The sequence below is a fragment of the Polistes dominula genome, unplaced genomic scaffold, assembly GCF_049000335.1.
Source record: "Polistes dominula isolate Pdom_NZ unplaced genomic scaffold, Pdom_raw_medaka contig_12, whole genome shotgun sequence".
NCBI classification, from domain to species: domain Eukaryota; kingdom Metazoa; phylum Arthropoda; class Insecta; order Hymenoptera; family Vespidae; genus Polistes; species Polistes dominula.
The window spans coordinates 5,374,723-5,394,903 of NW_028301116.1; the positions used below are offsets into that span (position 1 = coordinate 5,374,723).

The window sequence follows — 20,181 nt, forward strand, 5'->3', positions numbered from 1 at the left end:
GGGTAGAATAGGATGGTAGTAGCATTGCTATCGATACTACGACCCGCCGGCGATGTTGTTGTCCCGGAGTGTGTCGTAGAGGGTGGGCAAAGAGAAACGAGCCAAACGCACGCCAGAGAAGTCGATATTTGTTAACGCAAATATCCAGCATCCACCATCTCATTTTCACACACACATTTCTATTTGGGAATTCACGTAAATAATATGTTTATACGCGTACAAGTAAATCTTTTTTTTTGTCAATTTATTTATTATATTTTTATCCCTCCTCATTCCACTTGTTAATACGATAAACATATTTTTCTCCTAGAAATATAATTTTGCGAATATTCATTCAAACTACTATATTTTATTCGATTTCAAAAAAAGAATAATAAATAAATTTCTATATTATTTTATAGTTTTTCATTATATTTTGATTTGTTATATGCACGAGCAATACAATTTTTATGATTCCCTATTGTATTGTATTGTTTCAATAAAATTTTATCGAAATATTTTATTATATATATATATATATATATACGATCATTATATATCATCATTACTATTATTCGGATTATGTAGAGTTAAGAATCGATCGAAAATTGGATTCTCGAGTAGAGAAACACAAAGGCATTTTGTGAAAGGAATGCCTCGATATTTCATCGAATCTCCTCCACCTCCTCTTCCTCACTCGAGTCTCGTTCTTTTCCGGTTTGGAAAGTACCGCGGGTAATTATTTCACTTTCCGCGACAGCGGCGAACAATTAACTTGTTGGTGCACCCTCGTAAATCCAGGCGGTTGCTTTCCAAGCGAAGTGTCGCCTCAGCTACCATACTAACCACCCCCCACCCCCCTCAAACCCTCTCTTACTTCTACTACTACTCCTCCTCCTTCTCCTCCTCTTCCCCATTTCTGCTTGCTCATTTCAAGCCCCTCATGACTCGAGCTCGTCCCTGTCTCGTGGCACGTGCCATTTAACGCACCATTTTTAAAGGTGGAACGCATCCCTTAACCGGTGACTCCGAATCGTCATGCATAATTAGCTAACAGTCCCCGACTAATTTTCATTAGTACCAACCAACGTCCGAAGGATTTCTTCCTTCTCCTTTCTTCCTACCCTCCGGTTTATTGCATCACTTTTTCATCCCTCGCTCACCCTTCGAACACCCCTGGTTACCTCTCCCATCGCCACCACTACCACAGCCCGTACTCATACAACGAAACTACTGAATGCCAATTAAAAAAATAAATAAAAAGAACGTACTAAAAAAAGTTCCTTAGAAATAAAAATATTTAAATTTATAGTTCGCATTTAAAAAAAAAGGAAATAAATCAAATTCAATCGGACGAATTATAGGAGACTTTAGAAAAGTTCTGAAAGAAAAATAACAAGTGAGTGTGTTTGAACGTTATATTATAAACTGGATTAATATGAATTCACGTACGCATATATTCGAGTAACGTCTCTTGAACTCAGTAAAGAAGAAGAAGAAAGAGAAGGAGGAATAAGAGGGTTGGGGTAGCTAAAAGAGGGGTGGTAGGTTTATTCGTTCGCGACCTACTTACCTTCGTTGTCGGTGTTATACGGCTTCCATAAAAGTGTCAACTAAATCATCGCCCATCCTTACCCTTAACCGTTACTGCTCCCGTGCGTTCTACTTTGAAAGTAGATAGCACATTCCGCGAGAAACCGCGAGGAGAGAAGAGATCCTTTATATGTAAAAAGAAAATAAGAAAGAAATAAAGGAAAACACTCCTCAACGATATTCTTATATTTCTTTAAAACTTCTTTATTATCAAATAAATATTATATATTTGTGTCGGATATCGCAAAAATCAATTTAAACGAACTGAATAAATAATTGTTAATTATCTTTTGATAACCATTTCAAATGATACCATTTGGTTTTTTTTTTAAATAAAATTGTAAATATTAATTCACATTATTCAAATTTAAAAACTAATATTATAATTAATAGAACCTTGTATGTAAAGAAAATGTAATAGCTTAATCTGCTAATCGATGAACTTAATATATGATTGAAATTATAAATGAAGTAATAAATAAATAATTAATCGTTTTTGATCGATTCTTACATCGCAGATACTTGTTCTTAAAATATTAATATTTGAATATGTTAATATAAAGGATATTTTTTTAACAACATTTATGTCCGATAAACCTATCGGTTTTTCAATGAATAAATAAACAATTGCATATTCCGTTCATTCGCGTATACTCTTTATAATAATTTTATATAGCACTATTTTTATGCAGATCAAGTATCGTTTCATATTTTTATTATTAAGTTATAGAATAGAAAGAACCCGATTTACGTGCAATCTGTACTTAAAATTCATTTTCTATAAGCAAAGTTTTAATCAAAACAATAATGATTGTTTCGTATCCTTTATCTTCTTCTCTTAATAAAGTAACTTTTGTTACGTACTAAGAATAGAAAAATCGTCAATTTTGATCGTTTCAAAAAGAATCGTGAATATGCGATATAAACTTGTGTAAGAAGTAGAAGGTTCGAATATAAATAGGGTAAAAGAAAGAAGATGGAATTTGTTTTAGGAACTTGGTATTGGACTTTCACGACAGAGGTTGCGAGTAAACGCGTAAAAGTATGTATTGAAAGAGAGGAAACAGTAGTAACCAGTAGCAGCAGCAGGAAGGAACGTTAAACGACTCGCAAAGGGACTCAAAGTAAAACGTTCACGAGTTAGAACCGATTTCTTCCTAGGATATAGTCGTCGTCTCTATATATATATATATACACATACATATAGATATATACATATATACAACTATACATGTGAATGTTACTCGTAGTACATTTGGACCTTGGCCAGAAGCTTCGCACGAGAATCACTTGGCACATCGGTCATGGCATCGATACAGAAGCGTGAATACAACAAACGGGAACAAACGGGTCGACATTTTATTGAACTTCCTTCTCCATTTTCCTTCCACTTTATTATCGAGATTTTCTTTTCTATGTGTTTCCCCATTTAAAAAAAGAAAAAGAACGAAAAACAATCTGAGACTTTTTTATAGGCAAATTTGTTCACGTATATACCGTTCGTGGTAGTAAAAATGTTTATTTTACGTTTATAATCGTACGATTTTATATATTTGATTTTATTTTTTTTTTCATATTTACTGAAGAAAATAAAAAGGAAGGAAAAAAATTGTTTAACTCGAGACGAAAAAATTCGATTTCTTACTGTCACTCACACGTATTAAAGTACGTCCTACGGAAATGGCAATTTCAGGCTTGGGATTTCGTTATCAAAGTGAAAAAGGAAATCCAATCGTCTGTCGTTCGTTGATAACACGCACCGAACATTTACACCATCGAACGTGTTGGATATTCATTTTGAAGAAAAAAAAATGTGAGAGAAAGAGGGAGAATAGAAAAAAAACCATTGCAATTATTTATTAATTGATTAATATAATAAACGAATGGAAAATAAAATATGAATAAAAACTTGATTAGATTTTAATACTTTTTGTAAGAGTACAAATTTGTATTATTATCTACAGACACATATACACACAGATAAATTTGGTTTATTATGTAAATATAATAAAATAAAAAGAGAAAAAGAAATAGGGTTGTTTTGTAGGAGGGATAGCTAGGAAAAGGGAATAAGATTTTTTCGGGGAGGAATACTTAATTGTAAAACGAGAATCAGAAGGACGAAATTAAGGTGGTAATTCGGTCGATTCGATTTAAGAAAGATCGGATATTCTAGCAAGCCTTATAACGCTTCAACGCGTTCTCCATTTCGCGCAATTACTTTTCATTCCCTTTTCTCCTTCTCTTCCTTCCCTCCTCCTCTCTTTCTATCTCTTACTATTCCGTTTTGAAGATAGAAGAGTGAGTGAGTGAAAGAGAGAGGGTTCATCTCGATAAGTGAGATAGCACCGAACGAGTTCTTTGCGCTCAGCAAATTTGTTCGCGTGGAAGCATCCTCGAGAAGCCTTTACACCTTTTTATCCAAAAGCTTCCTACGAAATTAGGTGCCACCAGTGACATTTCCTCTTTCTCTTTCTTCTTTTACTTTTACATCTCATTTTTTTTTCTTTTCTTCAATTTTTTTTTCTTTTTTTTTGGGGGGAGGGGTAAAATATCATCGTTTGATTCGAAGGACTTCGAAGAGGAAGAAATCAAACGATATCATCTTACATTCGTTGACAAATTCTTTCCCATCTAATAAGAAAATCTTGCCCACATTTATAATCTAAATTATTCGTATTATTGAATAAATTTGTATCATTTTTTTGTTATATAGGTCATCATTATAATTACCGTCACGAATAGTAAATAGTTAAGTAAAATTGTTTTCATATCAATACACGTTGCACGTAATATTTTTGCTGAATGAAGTCTAATCAATAATGAAGTATGAATAAAGCAAAAATATTTTTCTAACTTCTAATAAAAATATAAATAAAGAAACAAATATTATAAAAAATATCATATTTGATAGATTGAACGTAATTCAGTGCAACCATATTTCTTGTACAAAATTTGACAAGAAACTCAAATATGGCTTGCTCGAGGATTATGTCTAACAACGAGCAATAAAATAGATAAAAAAAGGGAACGAGATTTATAGGAAATAATCATCTTTGATTTATGGTACACGTTAAATTACGATCACCATAAAATCACGTAGTAATGGTGAACAACCATTTGAGCAAATTCTAATTAACGTGAACAATCAAATCTAAATAAAGAAAAAAACTTTGTAATTGGTTGAAATTTATTATACGAATATTACGGAAGGTTTCATCCTACTAGGAAATAATGAAACGTCCGACAATGTCAAAGCTAAAACAAGGAAGAAAAAGAGACAGAGGAGAGAGAGAAAGAGAGAGAAAGAGAGATTTTAGGAGAGTAAAATTTGTTAGAGCACGTGGTAGCTGAGATAGCCAAGGACTATATCGACTCAACCGCAACGTGCAAGAGGCAAGATTGTCTCTCTCGGCAAAGATGGGTTCTGATTATCGTCAGGAGCCGCGGTTACTCTAATTACCAGCAGCTAATCCGAGTAATGTCACGGGTTATTAAAGCTGCTTGCTTGCTTGCCGAGACTCACGGATCCCGATTAGCTAGAGCTTGATTCTGATTAAGGTAGGATCCCTCACCGTATCCTACGACATTGTCCTCAGCTGGACCTGGACGTGATTGTTCTACCCTTTTCTTTATCTCTTTTTCTACATACAATCATGTTTAATTTTTTTTTTTCACAAATTTGTCACTCTAATTATCACTATGTTAGATTTTAATATTCAAATAGTTGGATATTGTATGAAATTGTTCATTTAGATCATATTAAAATTGTTCAGATTGAATTTAATTAATAAAAAGTAATTTTCAATGTTAAATACTTCAATTTAATATTAAATGATGCCCAAGAGAGCATGTTATATTTATATTTAAAAAACCGTAGATTTTTAATTCTTAAGGATATTATTTATTAATTAAAACAAGCAAAAAGAATAGGTGAAATATTTAAAAATACTAAGATATTAAATTCCACTACATATATGAAAAAATAAAATCATTTTTATTTTCACAGCTAGCTTTTAAAAAATGATACTCTTGAGTTTTAACATTTAAAAAGAAAAACGCGCGCGAAATGCTAACATTTATAAATAATTTGTTTTTTATTTACGTAAACTCAAAAACTAATTCTAAAAGCCCAATTATTAAATGCACAATTAAAATAATTAAAGAGTATCCTGATTAAGTATCTCCGATCTTAGGAGTTGACTAATTATTTTTGATTTCAGATAAAAATGATTGCATCCGCAAAAGAATCTCATCATATTTATTATTTTCTTTTTCTATCTAACCAGAGAGGGAAAAAAATAAAAATAAATTTATGGAGATTCAAGAGAGGTAGAACTCAGGGATGAACAGGCACCGACGTTAGCTCTGTTTTAATCCTCGCCAACCCAGTCGGTAAGCCAACGAGAGCTCTGCATAACTCTTCATTCACGAGTTTAGCCGGTATAACCGTAACTTACTTTCCCGCAAGTTAATCGCACGCGCCCGTACAACCCTTTCATCCTGTATACAGCTCATTTCCATTTTCCTCCCGCTAGGTTCGTTTTTGGGGAACAAGAAGGGATAAGAAAAAAAAAAAAAAGAAAAATAATAACGAAAAGTAGAGTCAAACACACACCTCCACACACCCCCAAACACACCCACACACACTAGTAGTGTCTTATATTAGTTTTATCATCGATAAAATCCAAGAATGTGTTTTATTTTTATTTAAAGTTATGTTATTTTCTTTTTACTATTTTTCTTCCTTGTTTGTTAGTTCGTTTGTTTATTGTTCATTTTAATGAGAAATTATTTATTAACGTTTTATATTCTCGTACACATTCATTTCGAGTAAAGTAAAAGTTATCTCGATAGAAAACCCCTGATGGGACTGCGAACAACGCGTAATGAACGGCCGATATGCGGAAAGTATGCTAAACAGGAACACGATACGTTGTGTATCCCCTTCCCTCCATTCTCTCCCCTGTTCCCCCTAACCTTAATGCTTCGTATAGAGTCACAGAACTTGCATGGAATTTCATCACGAAGGAGCGTTGTCTTATCGTACATACCACACATGTCGCACTACTCGAAATTTGCCTATTTCAGAATTAATACTATTGCGAGAGATGATGATACACTGGATTTTATTTAATCTTATGGAAAATTGACATATTTTAATCTCGATTTGGCAACGTTAGTGGAGCAAACGAATTGTTACTTCCAATCAATTTTTACGTTTCATTTATAATCGACGGAAATCAATTGATTTTCTTTTCTTCCTGTTTTTAATATTATGAAAAAGGATATCTCATTATAAATGATTAGAATTGATAATAATTTATTTTACTTGTATTTTTGTATTTTAAATTATGTTAGCATAGAAATTATTAATGTTAGTAACATCGAATAAATATGAAAATTGTTAATAAATAAAATGAATAATTATATTATGAAAAAATAATAATATTGTAATAAAATATTGTATATCAAAATAATGAAATATTTCTGAGAATCCATTCAAATATAATTTTATGTTTTTCTATTACAATAAAACTAAAAAATTATCGATATATTAAAAATACACGATTATTTGTTAAACAAATTGTACGATTATTATATTATGAAAATAATTATCTCAGAATGTTAAAAAAATAATTAAATACTCCAAATTTTTTTTCTATTACGTATGATCTTGCCATTAAAAGCACGTACGTGTATAGTTACGAGGGGAAGATAAATTGCATAATCGTTCGCATGAAAAGAGGCAACCTGTGAGTAAGAAAAAAAGAAAGACGAAAGGAAAAAGAGAAAGAAAGAGAGAGAGAGAGAGAGAGAGAGAGAAAGAAAGAAAGAATGAAAGGGAAAAAGATGGAGGTAATCAGTGATTCTACTTGTTTGAATAATTACTCCCTCGGTGTATGTATGTATGTATGCGTGGGTGTATGTGTATGGTATGTAGGAGTCGCTTCGGCTTGGACAGTGGTCCGCAAAAAATGAGTAAATAGAAGATAAAAAAAAGAGAGAGAGAGAGAATATGCGTGAACGGTGAAGCTGAAGTTGGAACTCGAAACGATGCCGGGAAACTTTAAAGGGGAGCTCACTCGTTTGGCATATAAAGTAGCGTCCACGATGTCGAAGCCATTAGTCAGAGCTGCCAGCGACTTTACGGATACGTTCCACGATGTCCATCCCTTTTTACTTCCTACTAGAAAATAAAGTATTAGGAACGTCCCTATGTAAAATGTATGAAATGGTAAAAAATATTTTTTTATACTCCTGGTTCGATTTTCTCTCTTCTATCCCCTTTTTTCAATTCTTTTCTTTTCTTGTTTTTTCATTTCTTTTTTCTTTTCTCTTCTCTTTTTGGAGAGGAGGGAATTGTTGATATAAATTATTACACGAACGATCGTGTCAAAAAGTAATACCTTGTTTTATTAGAAATATTTATTGTTATTTCTGTAATTTACTTTTTGTTATATTATAGGTTATTTTAATAATTAATAAAGTTTTTTTTAGAAATGTTGTAGGTAAATGATTTTTATCTCATTATCTGATTCGAAAACTAATAAAGCAGTATTAAAATAATTCAATATATATATATATATATAGGTACCATGATATTAAATTTATATCATCAAAATGGACGTCTTATTTTTGTCAAAAAATACAATTGTTTCAAAGATATAGAACAAAATTATATAAAATGATAGAAATTAATATTCGAATATTAATAAATTACTTTACAAATAAATATATAATTTATTTGTGACAAAAAGTATTACAAATTAACTATAGGTTACAATTTATTATCGCAAAACAAAACGAAAATGTGAACTTTCGTAGAATGAGTAGAAACTTTGCAGGATGCACAAGGAACGCAGGCGGCTTCCTAATCACGAAAACGTCCTAGATCTCGCAGATCATCGTGCATGAGACGCACGGTAATTACTGTTCTCTAACGGACGGCCATTGGACCCACCCTCTCTCTCTCACTCTCTCTCTCTCTCTTTCAATGAGCATCGTCCTAGGGACACAACACCAACGCGAGGCCATGTATTAAGGGACGAGACGGTAGCACGCTCCTGTCTTCGCACAATAACCCATTGTTGCCCGTTCCACGTTACCGTTTCCTCGGTTACTGCTCATCGAAGACAAAGCATCTACCACTCTCTCTCTCTCTCTCTCTCTCTCTCTCTCTCTCTTTCTCTCTCTCTCTCTCTCTCCTTCTCTATTTCCATCTCTAGCTCTTAGCTCTAGTTCTAGCTCTCTCTCTCTCTCTCTCTGTAAACCCTTTTGTGATTTTAGTTCTATTTTCCAAATTAATTGCCCCTGTTAGGGGATTCATCCGTCCTTAAACTCGTACTACTACTAATTTTTTTTATCAAATTTTTCATACAACTGCTCGTTTAAAAATTGGGTTTCGTTTTATATTTAAATTAATTATTCTACATTCGGTATTATTGTCTTTTAAATAATTATAAGTGCAAATGTTGTTTTATTAATAATTTGTACTCTTAAAACTGTACTAACTGTACTGACAAATTTATTGAGTAATTGTCAAGTGATTATATTAGGTTTATATTCTTAAAGATTATAATTAAATCATTTAAGTGGTATTGAGAGAAATAAATTAAGTATTTAATTTGCGTTCAATTATAAGAAATTATCAATTTTGTTGATTTAAATGCAAAAAGGGTTAATAATCTAACAATTTTAATTATATTATTTAAGTATCATTAATAAATTGAATATTAAATTTTCATTTAATTACAAAAAATATATATTTTATCAAAGACTGATCGTTTGACCGGATACGATACACAAATAAGTATACACAAACTCACCTTAAATTTTATATTAAATTTTTTTGTCAGATGTAAGTACGAATTCATCCAGAAAAATTTCGAACAATCATCCTTCAATCATTAACTTTTTCTATCAAAAATAATTTTTTTCGGCGAACATTTGATAAAAAATTAATTATGGAATACGTTCTTTCCCTTTTCGTATCAACGACAACGATGATTTTAACCTTATTGTTCTTGTGATATCTGTTTGCCATGAATACGACCACATTAATCAAAAGGTAAAATATGTTACACATATCTGTGCACATCATCGATATTATTTATTTTCATAAATTGCGTGAAACTGATTTCTCGAATTTCCGGTGCATGTTATCGTGTCAGGGGGGTTCGCTTACGATTATCATCAAAGTACATACACCGCAAATTATTGGAATATCCGAGAATCAGCGAGAGGAATAAGGGCGAGTAGAAATTAAACGAATGGACAAAGTGCCAATGATTAATAATAACATTCAAGTGAATTATAATAACGGTAATTACGATAGTGGCCTAAGTCAAATAATTACATCAATTTATTTCATGATATAAATCCATTTTAATATTAAATAAATTTATATTACATTTATTTTTTCAAAATTTGAAGTAATTTCAATTTACTCTTGCAATTACTGACACAATTACAATCTCTCTCTTTCTCGTTTTCTCTTATTTTCTTTTTTTTAGAATTGGAAACAAGAGATAATCCGACATCTTTGAAATTCGGAGTATTCGTTTTCCAGGTCGTTCACGTTTTTAACGTTCCTTTGTGCGAATTGAAAGTTCTTTTTTTCTTTATCTTTCTTTCTTTCTTTCCCCTTACATTAGACAAGGTCTGTACGTAGGGAAAAAAAGTCTTTGGCGAATCTCGAGGCCTTTAGAAGGAGAGAGTCTAACCCTTCGTTGGAATATTGCCAAGTAGGCAGCCTCAAAATTGACGTCCAGTATCAAGAAACTCGTTCCACGATACTCGCCTAAACGTTTGCCATGAACAAAAAAGGTCTTTTATGATTTTTCAATTTTATCTTCTGCTTTATTTTACTCTTCAATTTTTCTTCTTCATTAATTAAAAAGAAAAATGAAACAATAATAAAAATAATAACAACAATCAACATAATATATTACTTATTATTTTCTTTTTAAGATAAGAAAAATATTATTCAGCTAATAATACGATTTTTCTTTAGAAATAAAAAATATTTTATACCAAAATGTGTTTTCGTATTAGAGAAAAAAAAAAAAAGAAAACAAAGGAACTAGTAAATATTTGCCATTCTAAAAATGTTTTGTAAAAAAAGAAATAAAACAAGAAAAAAAATTATTCGAACGAGGTCGATTAAATATTTTCGTACTTTCGATAGTATTCATAGAAGTGGGAAGAGAAGAGAGAGAAAAAGAAAGAGAGAGAGAGAGAGAGTTGAGTAAAGGTGGTTGGGGTTACGCTATTCCGAAAGTTTTCTCTTTTATTTTTTTTTCATTTGTTTTATTTCACCTTTGATAAAAATCGCGTCGATCACGTAGCTTTTCGTGCCGAGCGCCTCGTATGGGTGGATTTTTTTCTTTTTTCTTTTTTTTTTTTTTGAAAAATTTTCCCGCTTTTAGGACGAATCGACTTGACGCGTCGCGACGCGTCCATTTCACGCTCCATTTATGCAAACGCATTCCGAGTGCGCGGAAGCGCGAGCGCACCAACGCGCAAAGATGATGGTGATGGTCCAGGCTAGGTTACGATTTTCAACGAACACACCAACCAACGTGATAGTGCATAATTCAACGTGATTTAATACCTACATGGGTGTAAATTTTCAAGGATCCGTCTCGAAGTCGCGATACCTGAACAAGTGTGAAGCGAGTGTGCATTTTTTAAAGCGCGAAAATTTACCTCTCTCTCTCTCTCTCTCTCTCTCTCTCTCTCTCTCTTTCAAATTTTTTCTTTTTTCTTTTATTTTTTTTTTTTCTACTTTTCTGTCTATCTCTATGTCTCCATCTTTCTCTTTCTCTGTCTCTTTCTTTCATTTTTTCTTTTTGTAACGTTCTCATCGTTTCAAATCGAACGGTAAAACCGTGTAAAAGATTTGCTCGATTTTTATCGACGAAACTGAAGCTGCTACCATTTAGGATATCGAGTAACTTTGAAAAATATCATTTATTATTGAACAGTAACGTGAAAAATATCTATCCTCTCTACTTCACACAGTTTTTTTTTTTTTTTAATACAATATTAAATGTTCAATGAGATAATATCGTTTTGTTGTTTTTTTTCTTTCTGTTTTTGCATTTTTTTCTTCTTTTTCCTATTAAATTATCTATTGTAAAATACGTAAAGTTTTAATGGAATTTAATAATTACCATTTGAATAGAAACCATATTGAATAACTTTGTGAATATTGTTCATTTATAAAAATGTATTAACAAAAATTTTAACCCGTTATTCTCATTTAATTCTATATCTTTGGTGTTGTAAACGTATAAAATAATATCATTTTTTCCTATTATATATTGTAACATGAAATACCTAAAATACTAATGGAATTTAATTAAATTATCATTGAATGAGAGAAATGGGAAGCTTACAATTTGAAATTTCAAATAATTTTGAGAATGTTGCTTAATTATAAAACATACAAAACTAATCAAAACGAAACAAAAAACTAGTTATCCATTCTTTCCTCCCACATTTTTTTTTATTATAAATGTATAAAATAATATTTTTCTCTATTATATTTTTTTTTTGCTAATATGAAATATTAAAAGTTTTAATGGAATTTGCTGGTTTATCGTTAAAATAGATATTCCATAGATAATTTATTACTGACAGACAAGGACGCATGATCTTTGTTCAAATATCACATGTTTGAACAGTAACAATGGCATATTCTCTCTCTCTCTCTCTCCCTCTCTCTCTCTCTCTCTTTCTCTCTTGTTCTCTTGATTTTGTATTTTGAAGCTCGTATCTCTTGGATTTAGTCTGTCATTATCTATCGTAATGAGATTGTAGAGTACCTTGATATATTATCCGGTACTAGTACTTTCGACGATCTAATTTTATTAAATTCGTTCCAATCTCTAGTGTTTCTTCCTCGAATTACATTTTTAAGTAGACATACGAAACCCATACATAAAGGAAGTAAACACTGTAAAATGTATCAAAGGTTTTATGTCGTGTTTTATTTATCTCTTTTTATCTTATAGGATCTCTCAAAAGTTATTTTACAAAAACACACACGGTACAAATGATTAAAATATTTTTCCTTTCAAAATTATTTAAACACGGTGACATCGTAAATCTGTAAATTTTAAGAAACAAAATTCTACCTGGCAATTTCTGATTTAATAATGAAACCAATCAAATAATATAATTTAATTCTATTAATAAATCAATGCTCTTTTCTTCTACTTTTTTTTTTATATTTTCCTTTGTATACTTAGTAAAGTAAGTTTTGAGACAACCTGTAAACGAACACGCGTACACGTAAATGGTGATTTTGATGAAAGAAAAAAATAAAAGAAAAGGGAAAAGAAGAAGCTTGTCTCGATTTCCTTCAATTTAAATCTCTTAAGAGGGTTGGTATATCGGTGAAAAAGTTTACAAGTATCTTAGGTTTCTTTGAAAGGGATGTGCTACGTGAAAAGGAGAGAACACGTTATCACATTTACGAATCGTCTTTGACATTTTACGCTCGTTTCCATCCATCTTTGCGATATGTTAGAAAGAAATAGCACCATGTCACTCTCTCTTTCCTTTTTGTTCTATCTTTTCCTTTTTAAACGTTTTAGTTGGATAGAACGGGGTAAGTAGATACGCAATAAAACGCAAATGAGAACGAAAGAGAAAAAGATAGATAGATAGATAGAGAGAGAGGGAGAGAGAGAGAGAGAGAGAGAGAGAGAGAGAGAGAGAATGAAAGAAAATTCCAAAAGAAGAACATGAAAAAAGTTCGGAAAAATTTCGATGAATTTTATTTTATTAAAACTCGCACGTTCCTAACTCGTAAAAAAAAAAAAAAAACAAATTCAGATATTAAAGTTGAAAGTTGAAAAGAAATTACAAAACAAAAGAAATTTTTTCTTTTTCTTCTAATACACGCATACACAGAAAAAGAAAGAGAAACGTACACACGCATATATGCAAAGTCTATGAAATTTAGCCGCGACGTAAAAATCTTGAGATTCATTTTAAGAAAACGAATAGTAGTAGTAGTAACCCGTTTATATATAAGCGTTTAAATTAACAGGAATGAAAAGTTGAATTTTTGCGAAACGAAGATTTCTTGAATGCGGTCCTAAGTAAACTGATTCTTTTTTTTGTATTTTTCTTTGCGTAGGAAAAACTACGATGGCGAGTGAGAATGTCGAGACTGTACCTCTTTTTCTTCACTCACTTCTTCTTTTCCTTCTTCATTTTCTTCTTTTCCTTCTTCATCTTTTAGTCCACCCTACCTCGAAACTAAATTCCTACCTCTGCTTTCTTCTTCGTCTTCGTAGTCTTCTTCTTCTTCTTCTTCTTCTTCCTCTTCTTATTTAAAAAACTTTTCCTACCGACGTTGAATGCTCTTAATACGGCCCTAAATAAATTGATTTCGGCTAGTAGCGACGCGGTAATTACTGTCTGCAAAGATTTACGAGTTTCGGAGCACCAACTCATGGAAAGTTCAAGAATTAGAAGACTCGACTACTGCTACTGCTTCTTCTTCTTCTTTTTACCTTATATCAAAGGATTTTTTCAAAGAATTCGGTGGGTGTACTATAAACCTTTACCAGTAATTAAAAGAAAAAATTAGAAAGAAAATTAAAGTAACAATAGAAAGAAAAAAGAAAGAAGTGGAAATAAAACTAAGAGAAAATATACAAAATAATACAAACAAGAGATAGAATTAATATCAGTACTTTTCCTATAACTCTTTAGCTATCCCATATGCAAAATTATCACCATCAATATAAACGAAACTAAAATATACTTTGTAATCATAAATTTTGTACTAAGAAAGAAAGAGATACAGAGAGAAAACGTAAATATACTCTTTTCGTATATATTAATGAATATGCCAGGACGTATATATACGCTTTTAACAATCAAAAATTCAATACACTTTTTTTTATATCTTCACAACATGAAAATTTTAGAAATTATGAAACTGGGCTATTTTTCTTTGCTTTGTACCAAAGAATTCCGTAGAAATCGGTGTTGTATGGACCTCTCCTTTAGCAATTATTAAAAAATTGAAAATAACAAAAGAAAAAAAGAAGAGAGAATAGGAAAAGAAAAAAACAAACAAACAAGAAAAAGAATTAATACCAATACTTTCCTTTTAAGGGTTCATTCTGGTTTATAATTTTGAAAAAATTAATTTTTTTTTTTTGCATTTTTCGAAAGTAGACATATGTAGAATTATCATACAAAAATTTTAGAACGATCCGAACAGTCTAAGTATATTATTTTGCGACCCAAACACAGAGATATTACAGAGAGAGGAGACAAACCATAAACGGTTGTTTAAGTGGAAATGTCTCTGCATATTATTCAGAATGGTGTAGGAAAACAAAACTAGTATTCAGTTTTTTTCGCTATATTCTTTTTTTTTGGAAAGGTTTTTTGGTATTGGTGTGCATGGTATAAATATGTTTTGCAAACTTATGGACCTCGGAAAAGGTTTAAGTATCTCTGCATATTATGGAATCGTTGACTTTATACTAATCGCGGTCAATACTGTTTTTAACGTAGTGTCGCATAAAGCCGTCACCAAAGAGCAACTCGAAAACAAGATACGAGGAGAACCAGAGAATATTCTGTCTGTTTCTGGCGACGGCTCTTGGGCCAAAAAGAGGATTCTCTTCGTTGATTGGAATAGTTTCTCTAATTTTAAAATACAGTGGAAAAATTGTCGTCGTTTCTATAAGGTCAACTTACTGTAAGGGATGTGAGATGTGGAAAAGAACAGTGAAGGAAGTAAACTATCTTGCCTGGTACGAACAGCATAAAACGCATTGTACGATAAACCATGAAGGTAGTGCCGGGAAGATGGAGGTTGATGATATCGTGGAGATGTTTCTTCGATCACTCAAGAAGTTCTCCGTAAAATATGGTTTTTATATCGGCGATGGCGACACGAAAACTTTTCAAATGTTGCTAAATGTTTTTCCCTACGGCGAAGATTTTGTTATCAAAAAATTAGAGTGTGTTTTACATGTTGCCAAACGAGTTTTCAACCGTGCTAATGAAGCACGAAAAGCACTGATTCAAAAGAGAAAAGCTTTGAAACAAGCGGAAGCCAAGAAACCTGCTGCAAAAAAAGGACCGAAGAAAGTTGTAAAAAAGAAAAAAGTTATTAAAAAAAGTGTTCCAGTGATTAAAACTCAACGATTGACTATAAAGTTGATGAAGGAATTGTCAACTAACTATGGGTTAGCTGTTCAAAGAAATAAAAATTCAATTGAGAACATGAGAAAGGAAATTTGGGCGGGGTACTATCACAAAATTTCTACTGATGATGACCCGCAACATACATACTGTTCTAGCAACTGGTGTAAGTATCGTAAAGTTGAGGCAGCTAAAACCCTTGATACTTATAAACATCCTCCTCCTCTCGCTAAAGATGTCCAAGAAGTATTAAAGCCAGTGTACGAAGACCTGACAAAACCAGAATTGCTTGAAAGATGTTTAGGTGGCAACACTCAAAATAATAATGAGTGCTTCAACAAATGCGTTTGGGCTATGGTGCCTAAACATCTATTTAATGGTAAAAAAATTGTGGAAATAGCTTGTCAATTGGCAGCTTGTATATTTAACGAAGGTTTTGATCCAATACTAAAAATAATGCACGTTTTGGAGATAAAACTTGGCCCTATCGCAGTCAATTACGCTAGTCACCGCGACAACACGCGTGTGCGTTCAGCCAATCGTTTGAGCGGAGAATCTTTAAAAGAGGCCAGGACACAACGAAAAAAGGTTAGAGTTGAAGAAAATGAGTATTTTGAAGAAGCAGAAGGCATACTGTATGGTGCAGGCATCGCAGAATAAGGTAGAGTCAGACTTTTTAAAAATTTGTTAAAAGAAACTTTAAACGCGTTTTTCTCGAAACAACGTTTTTTCGGTTGGCGGGCATGATATCTCCGAAACTACTCAACCGATCCTTCTGAAATTTTAACCACATACTCTACACATGAATGGCTATCTCGCATGCTACAACCAAGTCAAAATATTAATTTTTACTATTTTTTTTTTACAAAAAACTGCGAAAAAAATCAACGATTTTTTTTTTTTCGAAAAATGGCTGTCATTTTGTTTTGCTTTCATAAAAATTGATAGTTTTAGCATACCCGATAGCCATTGTCATACTAAATTTAAAACCGTTTAATTTTTTTGTTTTAGACCACCCGTTCTCAAATTTCGATGCCCGCCAACAGCATACCTTTTTTTGACGGGTTCACGTTTGTCAGCCATTTTGGATGTCAAAAAACGTTAAAAACAATAAAAAAAAATTTTTTTCTTGTACTTCTAGAGTGTATTTATCATACCCAACAACTTTCATATGTATATGTATCCTACTAAGCCTAAAAAAAAATCGTGAAAATAGCCTTTTTTTTCGGCGTAGAAACCAGAATGAACCCTTAATACCCTTTTCTTTAATACCATACAATAATCAAGATAAATCGTCGAAGAAACAACAACACAAAAAAATAAATTACAAAAAAAGAAAGAGAAAAAGAGAGAGAGAGAGAGAGAGAGAGAGAGGAAAAAAACCATTCGAAGTAGAAAGTAAATACATAAGAGGGTAAAAGAAGGATCGATCCCCTAAAATACTCTTGGGTAGGTTGTATGTAATTCTACTTTTACTACTGTGTACGATAACACGCCAAGCTTGGGAAATAATTGAACGAGGGAATCACTCGCACGTGAAATTCTCGACCGAGCTTTAAATTCTAAAAGGGCAAAGCAACGAGTGGTAGTGGTGATGGTGGTGGTGGTGGTGGTTGTGGTGGTTGGTACTCTTCGTTAAAAATGCGATGGATATTCGTCGAGTAAGGACGGGATCGAAAATGAAGGAGTAAAATAAGAAGAAAAAGAAAAAGAAGAAGAAGAAAACAAGAAGAATAAAAATGATTTAAAAAAAAAAATGAAGAAAAAAAGATGAAGAAGAAGGAGATTAGCAAGAAAAGAGCCCGGAAGCGGTACTGTTGGATGAGATATCGAGAAACCAGGACAAACGCGAGATAGGGATGAAGAAAGTACGTGTAGATGTGTATGAACTTATATGTGTAAGTGTGAGGAGGTTTGGGGGGTGGGTTAAGGGGGTTCAAAGAGGGGTGAGAAAAAGAAAGAGAGAGAGGGAGAGAGAGAGAGAGAGGAAAAGCAGCAAGGTGGAAAGTGAGGATAGGAAAGGGAGGAGTCACCCTGGACCAGGTTTTGCTTCGCTCCTCGACTTCGCCAGGTTATGCATCCAATTCCATTTCCCATTTCAACTTTTCTCATCTCTAACAGCCCTCCACTACGGGCGAGTGCTTCACGGGAGAAGTTAAATACCGTTACCGTAATGTCCGATCATTATTTTAGCCATTAAAATAGCTCAAAGAGCGAGAGAATGAGAAAGACGAGGAACGAGAATGAGAAAGAAAATGAGAAAGAGAGGAAAGAAAGAGTAAAGGGAAACAGTAAGAGTGGTGGAGAAGGGAATTGGAAGGTAGACAAAAACATAAAGAACAAACTAGTCTTTTTTCTTTTTCTTATTTTTGGTTTGTTTTTTATCTCGACTTATTAAATCAAATTTTTGTTCTGATTTCACAGTGATTTTAGTTTTTTTATTTCTCAATTACATTAATACGTATCGCGTTTATGTTTTATAATTTTTAAAAAATTGTATTTTATTATTGAAATATGTAATTTTTAATATCTGTAAAAAAATTGAATGTATAATATTAGAATTTGGAATTTTTCTATATCACCCGCCATGATTACTTAAAAAAAATATATAATTAATTTAGAATTAATATTGTTATTAAAAATTTGTTATGTTTGATATACGTTGAAATCACATGATTGTCTTTATATATATATATATATATATATATTTATTTATTACAATTAAAAATAATGAATAAAATAATATTTCTCTTATTAGTAGATTTTTATATGTTTATCATTTTTTACTATTGATATATTGTTAAATCATATTATATATTTATGATAATATAATTAATATAATAATATTATAAAAAGTAATTTCTAAACAAAAATCTTGACAATATAAAGGAAGAAAAGGTATCTTTTAAATTAAAAGAACAAAAAAAGTAGAACATTACATAGATGGAGAAAGATAAATACATAGATAGACAGATAGATAGATAGACAGATAGATAGAAACGATGTATCAAGATACGGTTTGCCAAAACTAGGAGAATTTATATACGACGTTGGTAATTAGGCAAAGCGAGATCGAAGCCTAATACAAAGGCTGCTTAATCCGACGTGCCGTCACGTTCAAATGGTCTCGGAGGTTCGATAAACGTTCTCCTCATCCTTGTTCCACCCCTCACCTCATTCTCCAATTCCTCCTCTTCGTCCTCCAATACTCTCAAAGCGAAATGCGCGATCGCAAACGCTAATAGACGACGCTATCGTTCGCTATGGTTACTGTCAACTAGAAATTATAGACTCAGTAATCGGATACGATAAGTCGAACCCCGAAGCAATTCTCCTCAAACGTGTAAATATTAAGTAAATACATATATGTACATCCCTCCTCACTACATCGAACGTACAATACAAAGAAAAGAAAAAAAAAATTGGAACAAGAAGAAAGCCAATTTTGTTGAAAATATTAACGTGAATTCATCATTTATCTAGTTACTGTAAATAGTAATTAGAAAATAAATGGTTTATATATTAAGATTTTCTATAAGTAGTATTATTCTATGTTAAATAAGAATATAAAGGTTATACAGTTCAGGAAAGTTAGATAATTTTATCGAATAAAATAAAGTAATACCTATTGCGATCCTATTATGCGAACTTATAAAATTCAACAAATATTCTATTGAATTTCAATTTCAATTTAAATCCACATAAGAGAACAATTTGGGCGAAATTATTTTTCGATTAAAAAATTATCAAAATAGTATCCTTTTTTTTTATTTTTCATTCACTCGCTCGCTTACTCAATCATTCGTTGCTAATTATAAAGTACTAACAGTTAACAAATTCTATGTTCATTAAAATCAAAAGAAAAAAAGAAATATAATGATAATAATAATAATAATAATTAAATAATTTTGTTCATATTATTATACATAGGCCAGCAAGTCTCTGTGGTTAAAGTGCATAAAAATTTTCCGCACACCCTCGGAAATAAACTTAATCAAGGAAAATTATTACACATCTAGGTTTTTCAACGTTCGAAACAACGAATGACGTTCGACGTAGATGCTCTCATCTTCTCCTCCTCCTTCTATCCCTCATCCTTTTTCACCTCATCATTCTACTTTTACATCTCTTATTTTCTTTATCCCTCTAATTACCATCTTTATTTATTCTCTTTTCTTTTTTCCTTTCGTAGAAAATAGAACGCGTTCCTACTGCTGGAAAATTAATCGAGGGAAAAAGAGGAGAATTATTTCGTAAACCCGGCACTTCGTTACCTTGTTTCTGCGTTTTCTCACGAGAGACAGTGCACAATGGAAAACTGAAATTTTCGGAGTAAAATTTCGTTGCATTATTAGCCTTGCCTGAGCTTTCTTTCTTTCTTTTTTTCTTTTTTTTTTTCCATTATTTTTCTCTATTTTTTCC

The 20,181-nt window shown here is 31.9% G+C and overlaps 1 protein-coding gene and 1 long non-coding RNA gene across 2 annotated transcripts in view; one reads left to right on the forward strand and one right to left on the reverse strand.

Annotated features, from left to right (window-relative positions):
* The window catches only part of LOC149031087 (uncharacterized), a 140,711-nt gene that overhangs the window by 38,242 nt on the left and 82,288 nt on the right, over positions 1-20,181 (reverse strand). The window lies entirely within an intron of this gene.
* On the forward strand, positions 15,345-16,988 carry LOC149031088 (uncharacterized). Its single transcript, XM_089176840.1, has 2 exons — positions 15,345-16,420; positions 16,771-16,988. Exon 1 carries the CDS (start codon positions 15,421-15,423, stop codon positions 16,417-16,419), a length of 999 nt encoding a protein of 332 aa, XP_089032966.1. The 5' UTR covers positions 15,345-15,420; the 3' UTR covers position 16,420; positions 16,771-16,988.

What these genes read in the sequence shown, in the direction of transcription:
- LOC149031088 (XM_089176840.1), top strand. Translation starts at nt 15,421, where the DNA reads ATGGAGGTTGATGATATCGTGGAGATGTTTCTTCGATCACTCAAGAAG.